Source organism: Heptranchias perlo, chromosome 28 (genome assembly GCF_035084215.1).
Source record: "Heptranchias perlo isolate sHepPer1 chromosome 28, sHepPer1.hap1, whole genome shotgun sequence".
Lineage (NCBI taxonomy): Eukaryota > Metazoa > Chordata > Chondrichthyes > Hexanchiformes > Hexanchidae > Heptranchias > Heptranchias perlo.
In genome coordinates, this window is record NC_090352.1 from 41173718 (window position 1) to 41195198 (window position 21481).

Here is a 21481-nt window from a genome sequence, read left to right on the forward strand (position 1 = left end):
TCAGAGTTGGGCTGAGGGGAGGGAAGTTTATGACCATCAGTGAGGCCACCAGAAATAACAGGATGGCTAGAACTTTCACCTCCAAAGGAAGTTTGTGCCAAAGATTACACTGATGACCTTCTTGGGCACCAAAGTGTTAACTGAAGTAAACAAGCTTGGCAGATTAAATACTGCAAACACAGCAGCTGCCAAGATACAAATTGTGAAGCTGGCCAGAACTGCTGGCATCAATGCTGCAATTCTCTAGCTTCCTCGCTCCAGAAACAACCAGAAAATTTCAGTAACTTCCCAGCCAGTAATTTTCAGGTTCGGAATGTTACCAATCTAGTCACAGTGTGACTGTAATAAAAACAGAAAATGCTGGAAAGGCTCAGCAAGTTAGGCAGCATTTGATAAGAAAGAAACAGAGTTAACACTTCAGGTCGAAGACCTTTCATCAGAACTGGAAGATGTTAAAGAGTTAACAGTTCTTAAGCAAGTACAGAGCCTGGGGAAAGGGGGGGGGGGGAAGGAAAAAACAAAAGGGAAGGTCTGTAATAGGGTAGAATCAAGAGTGATTAAATGACAAAAGGGATGGTGGTGCAAAGCAGCGGGTGGGGGGGGGGGAGGGGCAGAGAGCTGCCACCGGGTTGGGGGGGTGGGGGAGTTGGGGGGGAGGCCAGAGGAAAGTGGCAGTGCCAGGTCGGGGGGGGCGGCGCCGGGTCAGGGGGAACCCACCAACCACGCACCCTCCGCCCATACAGCCAGCAGTAAATGGGAATGGCTTTTAGTGGGACCGTCGCCGTCAGTGACTGTTTATGCAGCCTGTATCTGGTGGGAAATTATGACTGTCTTCCTCACAGCCTTCCCACCATCCTCTCCTAACACATGACATCATGTGTGTCGACGTTGCTGGAGTCACTGTTAAAGAGCAAGGGATGGTCCTCAGTCAGTAATCACTGAGCAATAATCATTGTGCCCTCTAACCACAACTTCCGCAGTGCCTGTTACAACCCAGACAAATAAATAAATTTACTCCACAATATGCAGTTGTTTTAAACTGATATCCAGTGAGTATAGGATGTAACAATAACATGCAAGAATAGTTTGTAAAAACATGCCTCTCGTGGTTCCAAAGCACAAGGATGATTAAATGATTGCAAACAGTTTGTTACAAATCCTTTATGTCACACCCTACTATATTTGCATCAGGCTCTGTCATTGTTTAAATATGCACAGGTTTAAAGAGGAAGTAACGTAAGAGATAGTTTAAACATAAATTCACACTAGTTCAATCTCCACAGTAAATAGAATTAAAATAACTGAGAAATACAGCCACAATTTGCGATTATACACCTTTAACATAAGATATCTGAACTCACTTTGCAGTTGGTGCTACGAGCAAGCAGAAATAGGAGAGGTGGCAAAAAGTACTGTTGAGGGTTGTAAGGAGGCGTTTGAAGGTGAAGACAGATGTAGCAAGATAGAATTCCCAGACATTACTGCACGGAAACAGGCACTTCAGCCCAACCGAGTTTTTATCCTCCTTACGAGCAGTATCCTAATCCCATGTGCCCACCCTGTTCCCACATCACTTCATTCCCCTTTCCGTCAACCACGTAACCAACCTTTTCTTAAATGTTGACGTTTTCATTATAAATCACGAATTTCAATAGTGTATTCCGCAGTCTCACAACCCACTGTTAAAAATGTATCTCCTGCTCTCTGTCCTAATATTTAATCTTACATCTATGTTTTTTTTATTCGTTCACGGGATGTGGGCGTCGCTGGCGAGGCCAGCATTTATTGCCCATCCCTAATTGCCCTTGAGAAGGTGGTGGTGAGCCGCCTTCTTGAACCGCTGCAGTCCGTGTAGTGACGGTTCTCCCACAGTGCTGTTAGGAAGGGAGTTCCAGGATTTTGACCCAGCGACAATGAAGGAACGGCGATATATTTCCAAGTCGGGATGGTGTGTGACTTGGAGGTGAACATGCAGGTGGTGTTGTTCCCATGTGCCTGCTGCTCTTGTCCTTCTAGGTGGTAGAGGTCGCGGGTTTGGGAGGTGCTGTCGAAGAAGCCTTGGCGAGTTGCTGCAGTGCATCCTGTGGACGGTACACACTGCAGCCACAGTGCGCCGGTGGTGAAGGGAGTGAATGTTTAAGGTGGTGGATGGGGTGCCAATCAAGCGGGCTGCTTTATCTTGGATGGTGTCGAGCTTCTTGAGTGTTGTTGGAGCTGCACTCATCCAAGCAAGTGGAGAGTATTCCATCACACTCCTGACTTGTGCCTTGTAGATGGTGGAAAGGCTTTGGGGAGTCAGGAGGTAAGTCACTCGACGCAAAATACCCAACCGCTGACCTGCTCTCGTAGCCACAGTATTTATATGGCTGGTCCAGTTAAGTCTCTGGTCAATGGTGACCCCCCAGGATGTTGATGGTGGGGGATTCGGCGATGGTAATGCCGTTGAATGTCAAGGGGAGATGGTTAGACTCTCTCTTGTTGGAGATGGTCATTGCCTGGCACTTATCTGGCGCGAATGTTACTTGCCACTTATGAGCCCAAGCCAGGATTTTGTCCAGGTCTTGCTGCATGTGGGCTCGGACTGCTTCATTATTTGAGGGGTTGCGAATGGAACTGAACACTGTGCAGTCATCAGCGAACATCCCCATTTCTGACCTTATGATGGAGGGAAGGTCATTGATGAAGCAGCTGAAGATGGTTGGGCCTAGGACACTGCCCTGAGGAACTCCTGCAGCAATGTCCTGGGGCTGAGATGATTGGCCTCCAACAACCACTACCATCTTCCTTTGTGCTCGGTATGACTCCAGCCACTGGAGAGTTTTCCCCGATTCCCATTGACTTCAATTTTACTAGGGCTCCTTGGTGCCACACTCGGTCAAATGCTGCCTTGATGTCAAGGGCAGTCACTCTCACCTCACCCCTGGAATTCAGCTCTTTTGTCCACGTTTGGACCAAGGCTGTAATCAGGTCTGGAGCCGAGTGGTCCTGGCGGAACCCAAACTGAGCATCGGTGAGCAGGTTATTGGTGAGTAAGTGCCGCTTGATAGCACTGTCGACGACACCTTCCATCACTTTGCTGATGATTGAGTAGACTGATGGGGCGGTAATTGGCCGGATTGGATTTGTCCTGCCTTTTGTGGACACGACATACCTGGGCAATTTTCCACATTGTCGGGTAGATGCCAGTGTTGTAACTGTACTGGAACAGCTTGGCTAGAGATGCAGCTAGTTCTGGAGCACAAGTCTTCAGCACTACAGCTGGGATGTTGTCGGGGCCCATAGCCTTTGCTGTATCCAGTGCACTCAGCCGTTTCTTGATATCACGTGGAGTGAATCGAACTGGCCGAAGACTGGCTTCCGTGATGGTGGGGATATCGGGAGGAGGCCGAGATGGATCATCCACTCGGCACTTCTGGCTGAAGATGGTTGCAAACGCTTCAGCCTTGTCTTTTGCACTCACGTGCTGGACTCCGCCATCATTGAGGATGGGAATGTTTGCAGAGCCTCCTCCTCCCGTTAGTTGTTTAATTGTCCACCACCATTCACGACTGGATGTGGCAGGACTGCAGAGCTTTGATCTGATCCGTTGGTTGTGGAATCGCTTAGCTCTGTCTATAGCATGTTGCTTCCGCTGTTTAGCATGCATGTAGTCCTGAGTTGTAGCTTCACCAGGTTGGCACCTCATTTTTAGGTACGCCTGGTGCTGCTCCTGGCATGCTCTTCTACACTCCTCATTGAACCAGTGTTGATCCCCTGGCTTGTTGGTAATGGTAGAGTGAGGAATATGCCGGGCCATGAGGTTACAGATTGTGCTGGAATACAATTCTGCTGCTGCTGATGGCCCACAGCGCCTCATGGATGCCCAGTTTTGAGCTGCTAGATCTGTTCTGAATCTATCCCATTTAGCACGGTGGTAGTGCCACACAACACGTTGCATGGTGTCCTCAGTGCGAAGACAGGACTTCATCTCCATGAGGACTATGCGGTGGTCACTCCTACCAATACTGTCATGGACAGATGCATTTGTGACAGGTAGATTGGTGAGGACGAGGTCAAGTAAGTTTTTCCCTCGTGTTGGTTCGCTCACCACCTGCCGCAGGCCCAGTCTGGCAGCTATGTCCTTCAGGACTCGGCCAGCAGTGGTGCTACCGAGCCACTCTTGGTGATGGACATTGAAGTCCCCTACGCAGAGTACATTTTGTGCCCTTGCTACCCTCAGTGCTTCCTCCAAGTGGTGCTCAATATGGAGGAGGACTGATTCATCAGCTGAAGGAGGATGGTAGGTGGTAATTAGCAGGAGGTTTCCTTGCCCATGTTTGACCTGATGCCATGAGATTTCATGGGGTCCAGAGTCAATGTTGAGGACTCCCAGGGCCACTCCCTCCTGACTGTATACCACTGTACCGCCACGTCTGGTGGGTCTGTCCTGCCGGTGGGACAGGACATACCCAGGGATGGTGATGGAAGAGTCTGGGACGTTGGCTGAAAGGTATGATTCTGTGAGTATGGCTATGTCAGGCTGTTGCTTGACTGGTCTGTGGGACAGCTCTCCCAATTTTGGCACAAGTTCCCAGATGTTAGTAAGGAGGACCTTGCAGGGTCGACTGGGCTTGGTGTTTTGCCGTTGTCGTGTCCAGTGCCTAGTGGTCCGATGCCGGGTGGTCCGTCCGGTTTTATTCTTATGACTTTTCGTAGCAAGATTTTACAACTGAGTGGCTTGCTAGGCCATTTCAGAGGGCAATTAAGAATCAACCACATTGCTGTGGGTCTGGAGTCATATTTCGGCCTGACTGGGTAAGGAGGGCAGGTTTCCTTCCCTGAAGGACATTAGTGAACCAGATGGGTTTTTACGACAATCCGGTAGTTTCATGGCCATCATTACTGATACTAGTATTTTAATTCCAGATGTTTTATTTATTTAATTGAATTTAATTAATTAATTGAATTTAAATTTGCCAGCTGCCGTGGCGGGATTTGAACTCATGACTCTGGATTTTCATCTCGGCCTCTGGATTACTAGTCCAGTAACATAACCACTATGCTACCGTACCCTGTTCTTAAGCGGGTATCCACGAGGCAGTTAGAATCAGGATGAGGGCATGGAATTTCCTAAAGGGGACAAGAAGGACGGCTTCAGTATTGCCGGTCTTGAGCTTCCAGAAGTTCCACAACCTGTGCCAGACCAGCAGCTGTGGAATTAAGGGTGGAAATGGAGATGGGGTCATCAGGATAAGTGTATAAACAGACTCCATGCTAACAGATGATGTTGCTGAGAGGCAACACTCACTTTGGAAAGAAAAACAGAAATGCAGAGTATTATTTAAATGGTGATAGATTGGGAAATGTTGATGTACAAAGGGACCTGGGTGTCCTTGTACACCAATCACTGAAAGCAAATATGCAGGTGCAGCAAGCAATTAGGAAGGCAAATGGTATGTTGGCCTTAATTGCAAGAGGATTTGAGTACAGGAGCAAGGATGTTGTACTGCAGTTATACAGGGCCTTGGTGAGACCACACCTGGAGTCTTGTGTGCAGTTTTGGTCTCCTTACCTAAGAAAGGATATATTTGCCATAGAGGGAGTGCAGCGAAGGTTCACCAGACTGATTCCTGGGATGGCAGGACTGTTGAATGAGGAGAGATTGGGTCGACTAGGCCATACGGTGTGAAAAAGAAACCCATTTACTTAAATTTAACTCGAGACCCAATTGAGCGACTGGTGTCATACTATTATTTGAGTTACTCTATACTAGAGTTTAGAAGAATGAGAGGGGATCTCATTGAAACATATAAAATTCTGACAGGGCTGGACAGACTGGATGCAGGGAGGATGTTTCCCCGGCTGGGGGTCCAGAACGAGGGGTCACAGTCTCAGGATACGGGGTAGGAAATTTAGGACTGAGATGAGGAGAAATTTCTTCACTCAGAGGGTGGTGAACCTGTGGAATTCTCTACCACAGAAGGCTGTGAAGGCCAAGTCACTGAATATATTTAAGAAGGAGCTAGATAGATTTCTAAACACAAAAGGCATCAAAGGGTATGGGGAGAGAGCGGGAATATGGTATTGAGATACAGGATCAGCCATGATCATATTGAATGGTGGAGCAGGCTCAAAGGGCCGAATGGCCTACTCCTGCTCCTATTTTCTATGTTTCTATGTCCAATTCATGCTCCAGTTTGTTGTTCCGTTAAAAAGATGGCAGCACACATGTACAAACAGACATTACACAGATTGTGGTAGCGTAGGTATGTGGGAGGTAGCATCAGATTCCCAGCAATCTGGTGACGAACAGACAGCAATTTAAAAACTTGCAGTCTGTCTGGCTTCAAGCACGAAATAACCAAGGATCTGTTATCATATTGGAACCACAGCGTAGACTACCAAATATGTAGTGAAAAAAAATTGAGGATGAAATCTGTAGGCAATTTAAAGGAGTTTTGCACTAGTAACAGAGCCATAATAATGGGAGACTTATCAACTCAATATTACACACTCCTGGATAAGATACAGGTGAAATGTATTCCAACTGGAAATAAAAGGGGGGGGGTGGAAGAGGTGGGGAGAAAGGAATCGAAGACTGGGGTTCTGTGGATAGAGCGAGGTAAGAACAAAACTGAAAATTAAACAAGAGGCCTATAAAATATGAAAACTATGAAAAATATCCAAAGCATAGAAGGGAACAGAGGATTAGGAAGACTGAGAGAGTATAAAAGAAAACTGGCAGTAAACATAAAGGGAAAGAACAAGGTAGTTTATAACCACAAAGAACCACTTTTACTTGAGCAACATGTCACATTTCAAGATTTTTGACTATTTGACTTAGGAAGGATATTTAAGGCCTTAGAGAGGGTGCAGAAGAGATTTACTAGAATGGTACCAGGGATGAGGGACTTCAGTTACGTGCAGAGACTGGGGTTGTTCTGCTTAGAACAGAGAAGGTTATGGGGAAATTTGATACAGGTGTTCAAAATCATGAACAGTTTTGGTGCAGTAAATAAGGAGAAACTGTTTCCAGTGGCAGAAGGGTTGGTAACCAGAGGACACAGATTTAAGGTGATCAGCAAAAGAGCCAGAGGCAACATGAGGAAACATTTTTTTTTAAACACAGCCACTTGTAACGATCTGGAATACACAACCTGAAAGGGTTGTGGAAGCAGATTCAATAGCAAGTGTCCAAAGGGAATTGGATAAATACTTAGGGAAAGAATCGGATAGCTCTTTCAGAGAGCCGACACAGACACAATGGGCCGAATGGCCTCCTACACTGTACCTATGAGACTAGAATCCATGAGCTGACTCCCTTGTTCCAGACTAGCATCCATGAGCTTGTTCCCTTTTCCAGACTAGCATCCGTGAGCTGGTTCCCTTGTCCCAGCAGCTGTCCGAGACCCACAAAAAATTGCATCTGTGAATTTGCCACGAGTTATGGGGAGCCAAATTTAGCACAATGAATGCTAGCTGAATCTTAGAATCCAAATTAAAATAGGGCCATTGTAAAAGCAGCCTATGTTGTGATAGGAAACGGGTATCTGCTCTGTTGTAAGATCAGAGTTTGCCTTTGAACTAAGATCGCTCTTTTCAACTAACAGGAGAGTAAATGGTCAGCGTATTGCAGTCCTTGCTCAATGCCTCATGGCTCAATCTAAAGAGCCCAAAGTCTATAGTAGTGTAAACATGATATATATTAATGACGTGGACTTGGGTGTAAAGGGCATAATTTCAAAGTTTGCAGATGGCAGAAATGTAGTAAACAGTGAGGATAGTAGCAGACTTCAAGAGGAAATAGACAGACTGGTGAAATAGGCAGACGCTTAGCAGATGAAATTTAATGCAGATAAGCGTGAAGTGATGCATTTTAGAAGAACAAGGAGCAGCAATATAAACCAAATGGTACAATTTTAAAGGGAGTGCAGGAACAGAGACACTCCGGGGTTCACATACACAAAATATTTGAAGGTGGCAGGACAAGTTGAGAAGGCTGTTTTAACAAAAAGCATACGGGATCCTGAAGCATAAAGTACAACGGCAAGGAAGTTATGCTAAACCTTTATAAAGCACTGGTTAGGCCCCAGCTGGAGTATTGTGTCCAATTCTGGGCACCACACTTTAGGAAGGCTGTGAAGGCCTTGGAGAGGGTGCAGAGGAGGTTTACTAGAATTATACCAGGGTAGAGGGATTTCAGTGATGTGCCGAGACTAGAGAAGCTGAGATTGTTCTTCATTGAGCAGAGAAGGTTAAGAGGAGATTTAACAGAAACAAAAACAGAAAATGCTGGAAACACTCAGCAAATCAGGCAGCATCTGTGGAGAAAAATGAGTTATCGTTTCAGGTCAATGATCTTTCATAGAGGTGTTCGAAATAATGCGTTTCAATAGAGAAAATAAGGAGAAACTGTTTTCACTGGCAGGAGGGTCGGTAACCAGAGGACACAGATTTAAGATAAATTGGCAAAAGAACCAGAAAAGAGATGAGAATTTTTAAAAAAACAGCAAGTTGTAAGAACATAAGAAATAGGAGCAGGAGCAGGCCATATGGCACCTCGAGCCTGCTCTGCCATTCAGTAAGATCATAGCTGATCTTCTACCTCAACTTCACTTTCCCGCCCTATCCCCATATCACTTGATTCCCTTAGTGTCCAAAAATCTGTCGATCTCAGTCTTGAATATACTCAACGACTGAGCATCGACAGCCCTCTGGGGTAGAGAATTCCAAAGATTCACAACCCTCAGTGAAGAAATTATTCCTCATCTCGGTCCTAAACGGCCGACCCCTTATCCTGAGACTATGCTCCCTAGTTCTACACTCTCCAACCAGGGGAAACAGCCTCTCAGCATCTACCCTGTCAAGCGCTCTAAGAATTTTATATGTTTCAATGAGATCACCTCTCATTCTTCTAAACTCCAGAGAATATAGGCCCATTCGACTCAATCCTCTCCCCTCCCAGGAATCAATCTTGTGAACCTTCGTTACACCGCCTCTAAGGCGAGTATATCCTTCCTTAGGTAAGGAGACCAAAACTGTACACAGCACTCCAGGAGCAGTCTCACCTGAACCCTATATAATTGTAGCAAGATCTCCTTACTCTTAAACTCCAACCCCTTGCAATAAAGGCTGACATATCATTTGCCTTCCTAACTGTTTGCTGTACCTGTATGTTAACTTTGTGATTCATGTACAAGGACACCCAAATCCCTGACTACCAACATTTCTTAGTCTTTCACCTTTTAAAAAAATATTCTGCTTTTCTATTCTTCCTACCAAAGTGGATTATTTCATATTTCCCCACATTATACTCCTCTAAGTCATTGATACAGATTGCAAATAGCTGAGGTCCAAGCATGATCACAAGAACATAAGAAATAGTAGGAGTAGGCCACACAGCCCCTCAAGCCTGCTCTGCCATTCAATAAGATCGTGGACGATCAACGACCTCAACTCCACCTTCCCACCCGATCCAAAGTCCATAAATGAAGCCCAAAAATCTATCAATCTCAGCCTTGAATATATTCAATTTTACAACACCAAGTTATAGTCCAGCAATTTTATTTTAAATTCACAAGCTTTCGGAGGCTTCCCCCTTCGTCAGGTGAACGATGTGAAGGGGGAAGGGGGAAGCCTCCGAAAGCTTGTGAATTTAAAATAAAATTGCTGGACTATAACTTGGTGTTGTAAAATTGTTTACAATTGTCAACCCCAGTCCATCACCGGCATCTCCACATCTTGAATATATTCAATGACTTAGCATCCACAGCCCTCTGGATAAGAGAAATTCCAAAGGTTCACAATCCTCAGTGAAGAAATTTCTCATCTCAGTCCTAAATGGCCAACTCTTTATCCTGAGACTAAGCTCCCTAGTTCTAGACTCTCCAGTCAGGGGAAACAGCCTCAGCATCTATCCTGTCAAGCCCTCTCAGAATCTTATGTTTCACCTCTCATTCTTCTAAACTCCAGAGAGTATAAGCCCATTCTACTCAATCTCTCCTCATAGGACAACCTTCTCATCCCAGGAATCAATCTAGTGCTCCCTGCGACACCCAATTAGTTAGAACCTGCCAACCCGAATATGATCTGTTAACAAATGCACAATCGGTATTAATATATTACCCCCAATCCCATGAGCCTTAATCTTATGGTCTGGAATGCACTGACTGAAAGGATGGTGGAAGCAGATTCAATAGTAACTTTCAAAAGGGAATTGGATAAATACTTGAAAAGGAAAAACATTTGCAGGGCTATGGGGAAAGAACAGGGCTTGGGACCAATTGGATAGCTCTTTCAAAGCGCCGGCACCATGTGCCGAATGGCCTCCTTCTTTTGTCCTGCATGATTCTGTGAGGTCTCAGATCAGTACCGATACTGAGCCATAAAGTGTCATCTTGATTACAGATGTGAATACTGTCTAGCATAACACAGGTGCCATTTTTGATCCAAATACCGATTGAGTATTAGCCATTGAAAGGGTGTAAATTCTATTCAAAAACATCTCCATATGTCTTTCTGGAGTTTCAACTTCTGAAAAAGACAAAAGAAGTGTGCAGTAAACAAGAAATGGCTGATGATAATCTGGCAGCTTCTTTTGGTCATAGTTTCATCTAATTGTGGAATAAAACATCTCAAATATACAAACAAATCTCTAATAAAGACCAGGGTGGTAGCAACATGCTTTTCATTCAAGCTTTCCTGGTTTCTGGGCGTACTGAAGTGAGACGAGAAGCAAATACTAATAGTGACTGTGGTGAGGCTCATATCTGCCTTCAGTCACAAACACTTCATTGCATTGTTATTGTGCCAGAAATACACAATACAATGATGATAGATTACCCATGGCAACCACATCACAAACAGTTTAAGGGAGCGCTCTTGGTGTTTTGTTTGCGTGGCTAGATTTAAATGCCAGAGAGATTAAATCAGAATCCAGACTGATATCAACTTCCTAGATCCCTTTAAATCATAAAGATTCTGTTTCTGGAAACTGTCTTTTATACAAACAAGATGACATTTGCCAGTAACCAATGAGAAGTGTTCTATAGGGTGTTTATAGATATGGAATGTCTAGAAACTGGTTTGTCCCGTGGCGTGCTAAAACAGGGATGGGTAAACTTAAAAGTTGTTGAAGCAAAATCTAGAACGTTCAAAATAAAACGATTTTATTTTCAAATCTTGTACGCCAGCCTTTGTGTACAGCTCCTTCGCAAGACCACTTTAGTCAAATAACCAAATCCTTCCCCGTGTCTGTACCCTCTCTGTCCCAATGTGTCTGTGCCTCTCTCTGTCCCCCGTGTGTCTGTTTTTACACGGCAAGTGGTTAGGGATCTGGAATGCACTGCCCAAAGGGGTGGTGGAGGCAGATTTAATCATGGCCTTCAAAAGGGAACTGGATAAGTACTTGAATGGAAAAAATTTGCAGGGCTACGGGGAAAGGGCAGGTAGACTGGGACTCGCTGGATTGTTCTTTCAAAGAGCCAGCGCAGACTCAATGGGCCAAATGGCCTCCTTCCGTGCTGTAACCTTTCCATTAATCGCTCTGTCTTCGTGTCTGTGCCTCACTTGCTCTCTCCCTCCTTCCCTATCTGGGCCCCTCTCTCTCTATCCCCGAGAGTCTGTAGCTCTCTCTCTTTCTTTCCCTGTCCCCGAATGTCCGTACCTCTCTCTCGGTTTGTCCCCGAAAGTCTGTACCTCTCCCTCTCTCTGTCCCCGAAAGTCTGTACCTCTCCCTCTCTCTCCCCACTGAGAGTCTGTACCTCTCCCTCTCCCCCCCGCCCCCCGTGTCTGTAACTCTCCCTCTCCCCCCCCCCCCCCGAGAGTCTGTACCTCTCCCTCCCCCTCCCCCCCCCCCCCCCCGAGAGTCTGTACCTCTCCCTCTCTCTCTCCCCCCCCCCCCCCCGAGAATCTGTACCTCTCCCTCTCTCTTCCCCCCCCCACCCCCCCGAGAATCTGTACCTCTCCCTCTCTCTCCCCCCCCCCTCCCCAAGAGAGTCTGTACCTCTCCCACTCCCCCAGAGAGTCTGATCCTCTCCCTCTCCCCACCCCACCCACCGAGAGTCTGTCTCTCTCCTCCCAACCCCGCCGAGAGTCTGTCCCTCTCTCCCTCCCCTCCCGGAGTCTGTCCCTCTCCCTCTCTTCCCCCCCCGGGTCTGTCCCTCTCCCTCTCTTTCCCTCCCCCCCCACCCAAACCCGGGTCTGTCCTTCTCCTTCTCTCTTCCCCCCACCCCCTCCCCGGGTCTGTCCCTCTCCCTCTCTCTTCCCCCCCCACCCCCTCCCTGGGTCTGTCCCTCTCCCTCTCTCTTCCCCCCCCCCCCACCCCCTCCCCGGGTCTGTCCCTCTCCCTCTCTCTTCCCCCCCCCCCCCACCCCCTCCCCGGGTCTGTCCCTCTCCCTCTCTCTTCCCCCCCCCCCACCCCCTCCCCGGGTCTGTCCCTCTCCCTCTCTCTTCCCCCCCCACCCCCTCCCCGGGTCTGTCCCTCTCTTCCCCCCCCCCCCACCCCCTCCCCGGGTCTGTCCCTCTCTTCCCCCCCCCCCCCCACCCCCTCCCCGGGTCTGTCCCTCTCTTCCCCCCCCCCACCCCCTCCCCGGGTCTGTCCCTCTCCCTCTCTCTTCTCCCCCCCCCCCACCCCCTCCCCGGGTCTGTCCCTCTCACTCTCTCTTCCCCCCCCACCCCCTCCCCGGGTCTGTCCCTCTCCCTCTCTCTTCCCCCCCCCCACCCCCTCCCCGGGTCTGTCCCTCTCCCTCTCTCTTCCCCCCCCCCCCCCACCCCCTCCCCGGGTCTGTCCCTCTCCCTCTCTCTTTCCCCCCCCCCCACCCCCTCCCCGGGTCTGTCCCTCTCCCTCTCTCTTTCCCCCCCCCCCCACCCCCTCCCCGGGTCTGTCCCTCTCCCTCTCTCTTCCCCCCCCCCACCCCCTCCCCGGGTCTGTCCCTCTCCCTCTCTCTTCCCCCCCCCCCCCCACCCCCTCCCCGGGTCTGTCCCTCTCCCTCTCTCTTTCCCCCCCCCCCACCCCCTCCCCGGGTCTGTCCCTCTCCCTCTCTCTTTCCCCCCCCCCCACCCCCTCCCCGGGTCTGTCCCTCTCCCTCTCTCTTTCCCCCCCCCCCCCACCCCGGGTCTGTCCCTCTCCCTCTCCCTCTCTCTTTCCCCCCCCCCCCACCCCCTCCCCGGGTCTGTCCCTCTCCCTCTCTCTTCCCCCCCCCCCCCCCACCCCCTCCCCGGGTCTGTCCCTCTCCCTCTCTCTTCCCCCCCCCCACCCCCTCCCCGGGTCTGTCCCTCTCCCTCTCTCTTCCCCCCCCCCCACCCCCTCCCCGGGTCTGTCCCTCTCCCTCTCTCTTCCCCCCCCCCCACCCCCTCCCCGGGTCTGTCCCTCTCCCTCTCTCTTCCCCCCCCCCCCACCCCCTCCCCGGGTCTGTCCCTCTCCCTCCCCGGGTCTGTCCCTCTCCCTCTCTCTTCTCCCCCCCCCCCCCCCCCAGGTCTGTCCCTCTCCCTCTCTCTCTCCCCCCCCCCCTCCCCGGGTCTGTCCCTCTCCCTCTCTCCCCCCCCCCCTCCCCGGGTCTGTCCCTCTCCCTCTCCCTCTCTCCCCCCCCCCCCCTCCCCCTCCCCGGGTCTGTCCCTCTCCCTCCACCCCCCCCGGGTCTGTCCCTCTCCCTATCCCCCCCCCCCGGGTCTATCCCTCTCCCTCCCCCTCCCCACAGAGTCTCTCCCTTTCTCTCTCTGTCCCTGAGAGTCTGTACCTCTCCCTCTCTCTGTCCCCGAGAGTCTGTACCCCTTTCTCTCTCTCTCTCTCTCTGACCCCGAGAGTCTGTGCCTCTCTCTCTCTCTGTCCGTCCGTCCCAGAGATACTGAAGCCTCCCAATCTGGCCATACTTTCCACCATCTGCCCTGCCCAAATCACCACAGGTGGTGTGGCACCTATCATCAAATTACATCTTGGTCTTGCCCCCACTCCACTGGCACCTAGTCCTCCTCTGAGCACCTCACCTTGATCCACCCCCCTCATTTCTTTAAAATCCTCATTCGCCACCATCCCTCTTCCCCACCTTCCCCCCCCCCCCCCCAATCCCTTTGCAAACTACCACCCCATCTCCAAAATCAAGTGGAATTAGCTGCCTCACCAAGACAGACACATTTTGGGATCGGATTACTTCAATCATCACATTGTGCATCACTGCACTTAACCAGGTGACGACTTTTAACAGAACTAAAACAGGCAGTCCCAGTAACAACTTGCATCTTTAACGTAGTACAACATCCCAAGGTGCTTCACAGGAGCGTAATCAGGCAAAATTTGACACCTAGCCACATAAGGAGATATTAGGGCTGGTGACCAAAAGCTTGGTCAAAGATGTAGGTTTTAAGGAGCGTCTTAAAAAGGAGGTGGAGAGGTTTAGGGAGGCAATTCCAGAGTTTAGTGCCTAGGCAGTTAAAGGCATGGCTGCCAACAGGGCGGGGCAGCAAAGGAAATCAGGGATGCGTGAGAGGCAAGAATTGGAGGAGTGCAGAGATCTCGGAGGGTTTCAGGGCTGGAGGAAGTTAGAGATAGGGAGGGGTGAGGCTATGGAGGGATTTGAACACAAGGATGAGAATTTTAAATAATAGGATGAGAATTTTAAATAGGAAGAGTCCATCGCAGGAAACCGAAAACACACATTTTCCTGCCCTATATTTCCCATCCCCCAAATAGGCCAGGCCTAACAAATCAGTTCCTTTTGAAAAAAATTTTCCATTTACAATTTTTTCTCTCAAACATACAAATACAAAAGTTGAATTACAAACAAGCAGAAAAATGAAAGGTCAAAAGACCAGTAAAATCTCCCATAGCAATTTTCAAACATCTGTTACTCAAATACTCAGGTAAACACAGAAGGTAGAGGCTTATTTATTCCCAAGCCTGTAGAAACCAAATTAAGCCAAGGTAAATTGGAAAAGACCTGACAACCTGGGACCCACACCCAGGTCCATCAAGGACCGACAAACCATGTTTTTACTATTATCCACTCCTGTCTTGAAGCTGCTCATTCTGCCATTCCAACAAACGCCCATCTTTCACCTCAGTAACTTTCCCCCTCCCCAGTCCATGAAGAGGCTCATTGTAATGCCTCAACTGCTAAATAAGACTTTAGTTGGTAAAACAATTGATAATTATTTCATATAATCAGAATTAGGATTTCTCCAACAAGCCAAATCTAAACACTATTTTCAGATACTGATCTGTTACGCATCTGTCTTTAGCTAAAACATTAACCTAACTTAGGTTCATGTGGGTAAAGGTTGTAGATAATTTGCCCTGTTGATGCCAATTATTTTATCCTTTGTCAGCTAGCAAAATTGGGCTGCATTGATATTATTACAACAGCAAGATTTGTGTCAACATTTCGGGGTATTAAACGTGAAGCATTTTCCCCATCTATTTATTTTTACTCCTCTCTTGGAAGCTACTCCATGGGCCATAATATCACCAGATTAGACGTCACTAATCCCTTACTCAAGCAGCACCTCACCAAACCACACCCCAGGCCCGGCAAAGCCGCTGACTCACGGCCGCTTCTGGAAACTTCTGGGCGTTTCCCTGGCGTCTGTTTGGGGATCAGGCGGTGATCACGCGGCGGCTACGCGGCGTTTGCTGATTGGCCGACAACATCTTTGATTGACGGGAATTGTGCCGCACGAACCAACCAACAGCCAATCACAAACCAGATCAACAGAAATTCACCAATCACCGTCCAGGGGGCGGGCACTTTGCGTGTGGTCAGTTTAATGACCGCTTAGCATTTACAAATCAATCCGCGATTCAGGTTCGTGAGAAACACAATATTTAGTAAAATTTTAAGAGCAAATGTTTGTATATAATTAAATACCCGGTCCAAATATGATAGGACGTCGATATGGTGCGATAAAAATAAAATCCTATACACGGTAAAGCTGTTGCGGTACTATATACAGTGCGGAGGGGAGAAGCAGGGAGTGACGTGCTGCCTGGCTATAAATACTCGGCGCTGAGCAACCGCCCTAGTTTCAGAGACTGAGCTGAACTTTTGCTGTTTGAGGATTAGAAGCGCGTGTTTGGAGGTTAGCCCCGCTCTGGGAATTTCAAGGGAAACTTTGTCGTTAGTGGAATAGTTGATTTCCGGCTGTTCGGAGTTGCCTTTTTGTTAATTTAAGTGCGGGTGGGGGTTTCACTAGGTTTGGTCGCTCCTGCTCCCGGCCTTTGCCTCAGTGGGTGATGGGCTGGCACCTCCGTAAACTGAGTAAAGGTGGAGGGGATCGGCTGGGTTCCCGATTGTCGCTATGCTGGGACTGCTGGAGCCAGGCCGTTGCTTTTCTAGATCCGGCAATGGCGGATGGGGCTTCGGGTAGCGCGACGCACGAAGTTGGAACGATCCGTGTGACACCAGACTAACGCTGGTCATATAACCGGCGCTTTCGGTGGCAGTCCTAATTGGATTAGTTCTTGTGTAACTTGCTCTGCTGTTCATCAACAAATGGCTAAAGTTGTATTGGTTTATTTTTCAGTTAAGAATGCAGATCTTTGTGAAGACTCTGACCGGTAAGACCATCACCCTTGAAGTTGAACCGAGTGACACAATAGAGAATGTCAAAGCCAAGATTCAGGACAAAGAAGGTATACCTCCTGACCAGCAGCGACTGATCTTTGCTGGGAAGCAGCTGGAAGATGGCCGAACCCTATCTGACTACAACATTCAGAAAGAATCTACCCTGCATTTAGTCCTGCGACTGCGTGGTGGAATGCAGATCTTTGTGAAGACTCTGACCGGTAAGACCATCACCCTTGAAGTTGAACCGAGTGACACAATAGAGAATGTCAAAGCCAAGATTCAGGACAAAGAAGGTATACCTCCTGACCAGCAGCGACTGATCTTTGCTGGGAAGCAGCTGGAAGAAGGTCGAACTCTGTCTGACTACAACATTCAGAAAGAATCTACCCTGCATTTAGTCCTGCGACTGCGTGGTGGAATGCAGATCTTTGTGAAGACTCTGACCGGTAAGACCATCACCCTTGAAGTTGAACCGAGTGACACAATAGAGAATGTCAAAGCCAAGATTCAGGACAAAGAAGGTATACCTCCTGACCAGCAGCGACTGATCTTTGCTGGGAAGCAGCTGGAAGATGGCCGAACCCTGTCTGACTACAACATTCAGAAAGAATCCACCCTGCACTTAGTCCTGCGACTGCGTGGTGGAATGCAGATCTTTGTGAAGACTCTGACCGGTAAGACCATCACCCTTGAAGTTGAACCGAGTGACACAATAGAGAATGTCAAAGCCAAGATTCAGGACAAAGAAGGTATACCTCCTGACCAGCAGCGACTGATCTTTGCTGGGAAGCAGCTGGAAGAAGGTCGAACTCTGTCTGACTACAACATTCAGAAAGAATCTACCCTGCATTTAGTCCTGCGACTGCGTGGTGGAATGCAGATCTTTGTGAAGACTCTGACCGGTAAGACCATCACCCTTGAAGTTGAACCGAGTGACACAATAGAGAATGTCAAAGCCAAGATTCAGGACAAAGAAGGTATACCTCCTGACCAGCAGCGACTGATCTTTGCTGGGAAGCAGCTGGAAGATGGCCGAACCCTGTCTGACTACAACATTCAGAAAGAATCCACCCTGCACTTAGTCCTGCGACTGCGTGGTGGAATGCAGATCTTTGTGAAGACTCTGACCGGTAAGACCATCACCCTTGAAGTTGAACCGAGTGACACAATAGAGAATGTCAAAGCCAAGATTCAGGACAAAGAAGGTATACCTCCTGACCAGCAGCGACTGATCTTTGCTGGGAAGCAGCTGGAAGAAGGTCGAACTCTGTCTGACTACAACATTCAGAAAGAATCTACCCTGCATTTAGTCCTGCGACTGCGTGGTGGAATGCAGATCTTTGTGAAGACTCTGACCGGTAAGACCATCACCCTTGAAGTTGAACCGAGTGACACAATAGAGAATGTCAAAGCCAAGATTCAGGACAAAGAAGGTATACCTCCTGACCAGCAGCGACTGATCTTTGCTGGGAAGCAGCTGGAAGATGGCCGAACCCTGTCTGACTACAACATTCAGAAAGAATCTACCCTGCACTTAGTCCTGCGACTGCGTGGTGGAATGCAGATCTTTGTGAAGACTCTGACCGGTAAGACCATCACCCTTGAAGTTGAACCGAGTGACACAATAGAGAATGTCAAAGCCAAGATTCAGGACAAAGAAGGTATACCTCCTGACCAGCAGCGACTGATCTTTGCTGGGAAGCAGCTGGAAGAAGGTCGAACCCTATCTGACTACAACATTCAGAAAGAATCTACCCTGCACTTGGTCTTGCGTCTGCGCGGTGGACTATAAAATTTGAACTTTTTGATTCTAAGCATTGTTTTCACTTGTTCTTGCAGTGTAATTTTTTTAATGCACTGATGTATGGATCTTGCTTTTGTAATGAACAAACTGAACTTCTGAGTACATGAAGTGTTGTAGATAATAAAAGTTTTGGCAATTACTTATTGGTCTTGGCCTATTTGCCTGCAGCATTCAACAGTAAGCTAAATTGCTAAACTGCAATATTCACTAAGATGTTAATGAACTGATACTCATTGGGGTTCTCACAGGGGTGGTCTTACTGTAAAGCTATATCTTCAGCCAGCTGGGAAAAGAATAACTAGTGTGATAAATGAAATACTAAACAGTCTTGCAGTGGAGATGGATTTCTTGAGTAATTTATTCATGATGGATCAAGTATTACTAGATGAGCTGAAGATTCACTGAGTAAATTCAGTGGTAGTACCTTCTAGCTGAAAGATGTTAACATTTCAGAGGGGCTTATTTGCCTCTGACTTGCTAAACTAGATTGGTTGGCAGACATTTTAAGTTTGGCTGTGCATGAAAGCCAGACCCCGTTTCCACCAATTTGGGTGTGGGGGGGTGGGTTCCAGAAGGAAAAACATCCTGCCAACCAACCAGGTGTTCCAGCTGTTCTAAACTGAAGATGGGTGAATGACCCAAGTATAAATGCACCAGGGCATTCTATCTCCCAGATTACTTCCTTTAATGTCCTCTAGAAGTGGTTCTGTACACTGGAGAAGGAAGCAGCTTTGAATTTGTGTAAAGAAATATATACCAGGTGCTAACTTTCATTAATAAAAACTTTCCACTGGTGGCCAGTTAACTGGAAATGTACCTTTTAAAATTTGTTCATGGGATGTGGGTGTCACTAGCAAGGCCAGTATTTATTGCCCTTGAGGGTAGTGGTTAGCCACTGCCTTGAACTGCTGCAGTCTGTGTGGTGAAGGTTCTCCCATAGTGCTGTTAGGTAGGGAGTTCCAGGATTTTGACCTGGCTATGATTAAGGAACGGCAATATATTTCCAAGTTGGGATTATGTGTGACTTGGAGGGGAATGTGCAGGTGGTGGTGTTCCCATGTGCCTGCTGCCCTTGTCCGAGGTGGTAGATGTTGTGGGTTTGGGAGAAATGTAGAAAATAGGAGCCAGACTAGGCCCTTTGGGCCTGCTCTGCCATTCAAAATGATCATAGCTGATTATCTAACTCGGTACCCTGTTCCTGCTTTTTCCCCTTGATCCTTTAGCATTAAGAAATATATCTATCCTTCTTGAATACATCTAATGACTTGGCCTCCACTGTCTTCTGTGGTAGAGAATTCCACAGGTTCACCACCCTCTGAGTGAAGAAATTTCTCATCTCAGTTCAAAATGGCATACCCCATATCCTGAGACGGTGACCCCTGGTTCTGGACTCGCTAGCCAACGGGAACATCCTCCCTGCATCTAGCCTGTCTTGTCCTGTTAGAATTTTATAAGGAATCTTACAACACCAGGTTATAGTCCAACAACTATAACCTGGTGTTGTAAGATTCCTTACATTTGTCCACCCCAGTCTAACACTGGCAACTCCACATCAGAATTTTATGTGTTTCGATGAGATCACCTCTTATTCTTCTAAACTCTAGTGAATATAGACCTAGTCGACCCAATCTCTCCTCATACATCAGTCCTGCCATCCCAGGAATCAATCTGGTAAACCTTCGTTGCACTCCCTCCATGGCAAGGACTTCCTCAGATAAGGAGACCAAAACTGCACACAACACTCCAGATGTGGTCTTACCAAGGCCCTGTGTAACTGCAGTAAGACATCCCTGTTCCTGTACTCAAATTCTCTTGCAATGAAGGCCAACATACCATTCGCCTTCCTAACTGCTTGCTGCATTTGAATGTTCGCTTTCAGCGACTGGTGTACAAGGACACCCAGGTCTCGTTGCGCCTCCCCTTTTCCCAATCTATCATCATTCAGATAATCTGCCTTTCTGTTTTTACAACCAAAGTGGATAACCTCACATTTATCCACATTATACTGCATCTGCCATGTTCTTGCCCACTCATCCAACTTGTCTAAATCACATTGGAGCCTCTTTGCATCCTCCGCACAGCTCACATTCCACCCCAGCTTTGTGTCGTCTGTAAACTTGGAAATGTTACATTCAGTTCCCTCATCCAAATCATTGATATATATTGTGAATAGCTGAGGCCCAAGCACTGATCCCTGCGGTACCCCACTAGTCACTGCCTGCCACCCGGAAAAAGATCCGTTTATTCCTACTCTCTGTTTCCTGTCTGTCAACCAATTCTCAATCCATGTCAGTATATTCCCCCCAATCCCATGTGCTTTAATTTTGCACACTAACATCTTGTGTGGGACCTTATCAAAAGCCTTCTGAAAATCCAAATACAACACATCCACTGGTTCTCCCCTATCTATTCTACTAGTTACATCCTCAAAAAACTCCAGTAGATTTGTTAAGCATGATTTCCCTTTCATAAACCCATGCTGACTTTGTCCAATCCCGTTAATGCCCTCCAAGTGTTCTGTTAACACCTCTTTTATAATAGACTCTAGCATTCTCCCCACTACTGATGTTAGGCTAACTGGTCTGTAATTCCCTTGGCGAGTTGCTGCAGTGTATCTTGTGGATGGTACACACTGCAGCCACGGTGTGCCAGTGGTGAAGGGAGTGAATGTTTAGGGTGGTGGATGGGATACCAGTCAAATGGGCTGCTTTGTCCTGGATGGTGTCGAGCTTCTTGAGTGTTGCTGGAGCTGCACTCATCCAGGCAAGTGGAGAGTATTCCATCACACACCTGACTTGTGCCTTGTATATGGCAAAAAGGCTTTGGGGAGTCAGGAGGTGAGTCACTTGCTGCAGAATACCCAGCCTCTGACCTGCTCTTGTAGCCACAGTATTTATATGGTTGGTCCAGTTAAGTTTCTGGGCAATGGTGACCCCCAGGATGTGGATGGTGGGGGATTCGGCGATGGTAATGCCGTTGAATGTCAAGGGGAGGTGTTTAGACTCTCTCTTGTTGGAGATGGTCATTATCTGGCGCGAATGTTACTTGCCACTTATCAGCCCAAGCCTGGATGTTGTCCAGGTCTTGCTGCATGTGGGCACGGACTGCTTCATTATCTGAGGGGTTGCGAATGGAACTG

At 48.0% G+C, this 21481-nt stretch overlaps 1 protein-coding gene across 1 annotated transcript; it reads left to right on the forward strand.

Annotated features, from left to right (window-relative positions):
• Positions 1 to 15945: 15945 nt before the first annotated feature.
• On the forward strand, positions 15946 to 18481 carry ubb (ubiquitin B). Its single transcript, XM_067967880.1, has 2 exons — positions 15946 to 16050; positions 16495 to 18481. Exon 2 carries the CDS (start codon positions 16501 to 16503, stop codon positions 18328 to 18330), a length of 1830 nt encoding a protein of 609 aa, XP_067823981.1. The 5' UTR covers positions 15946 to 16050; positions 16495 to 16500; the 3' UTR covers positions 18331 to 18481.
• The last annotated feature ends 3000 nt before the right edge of the window (positions 18482 to 21481 follow it).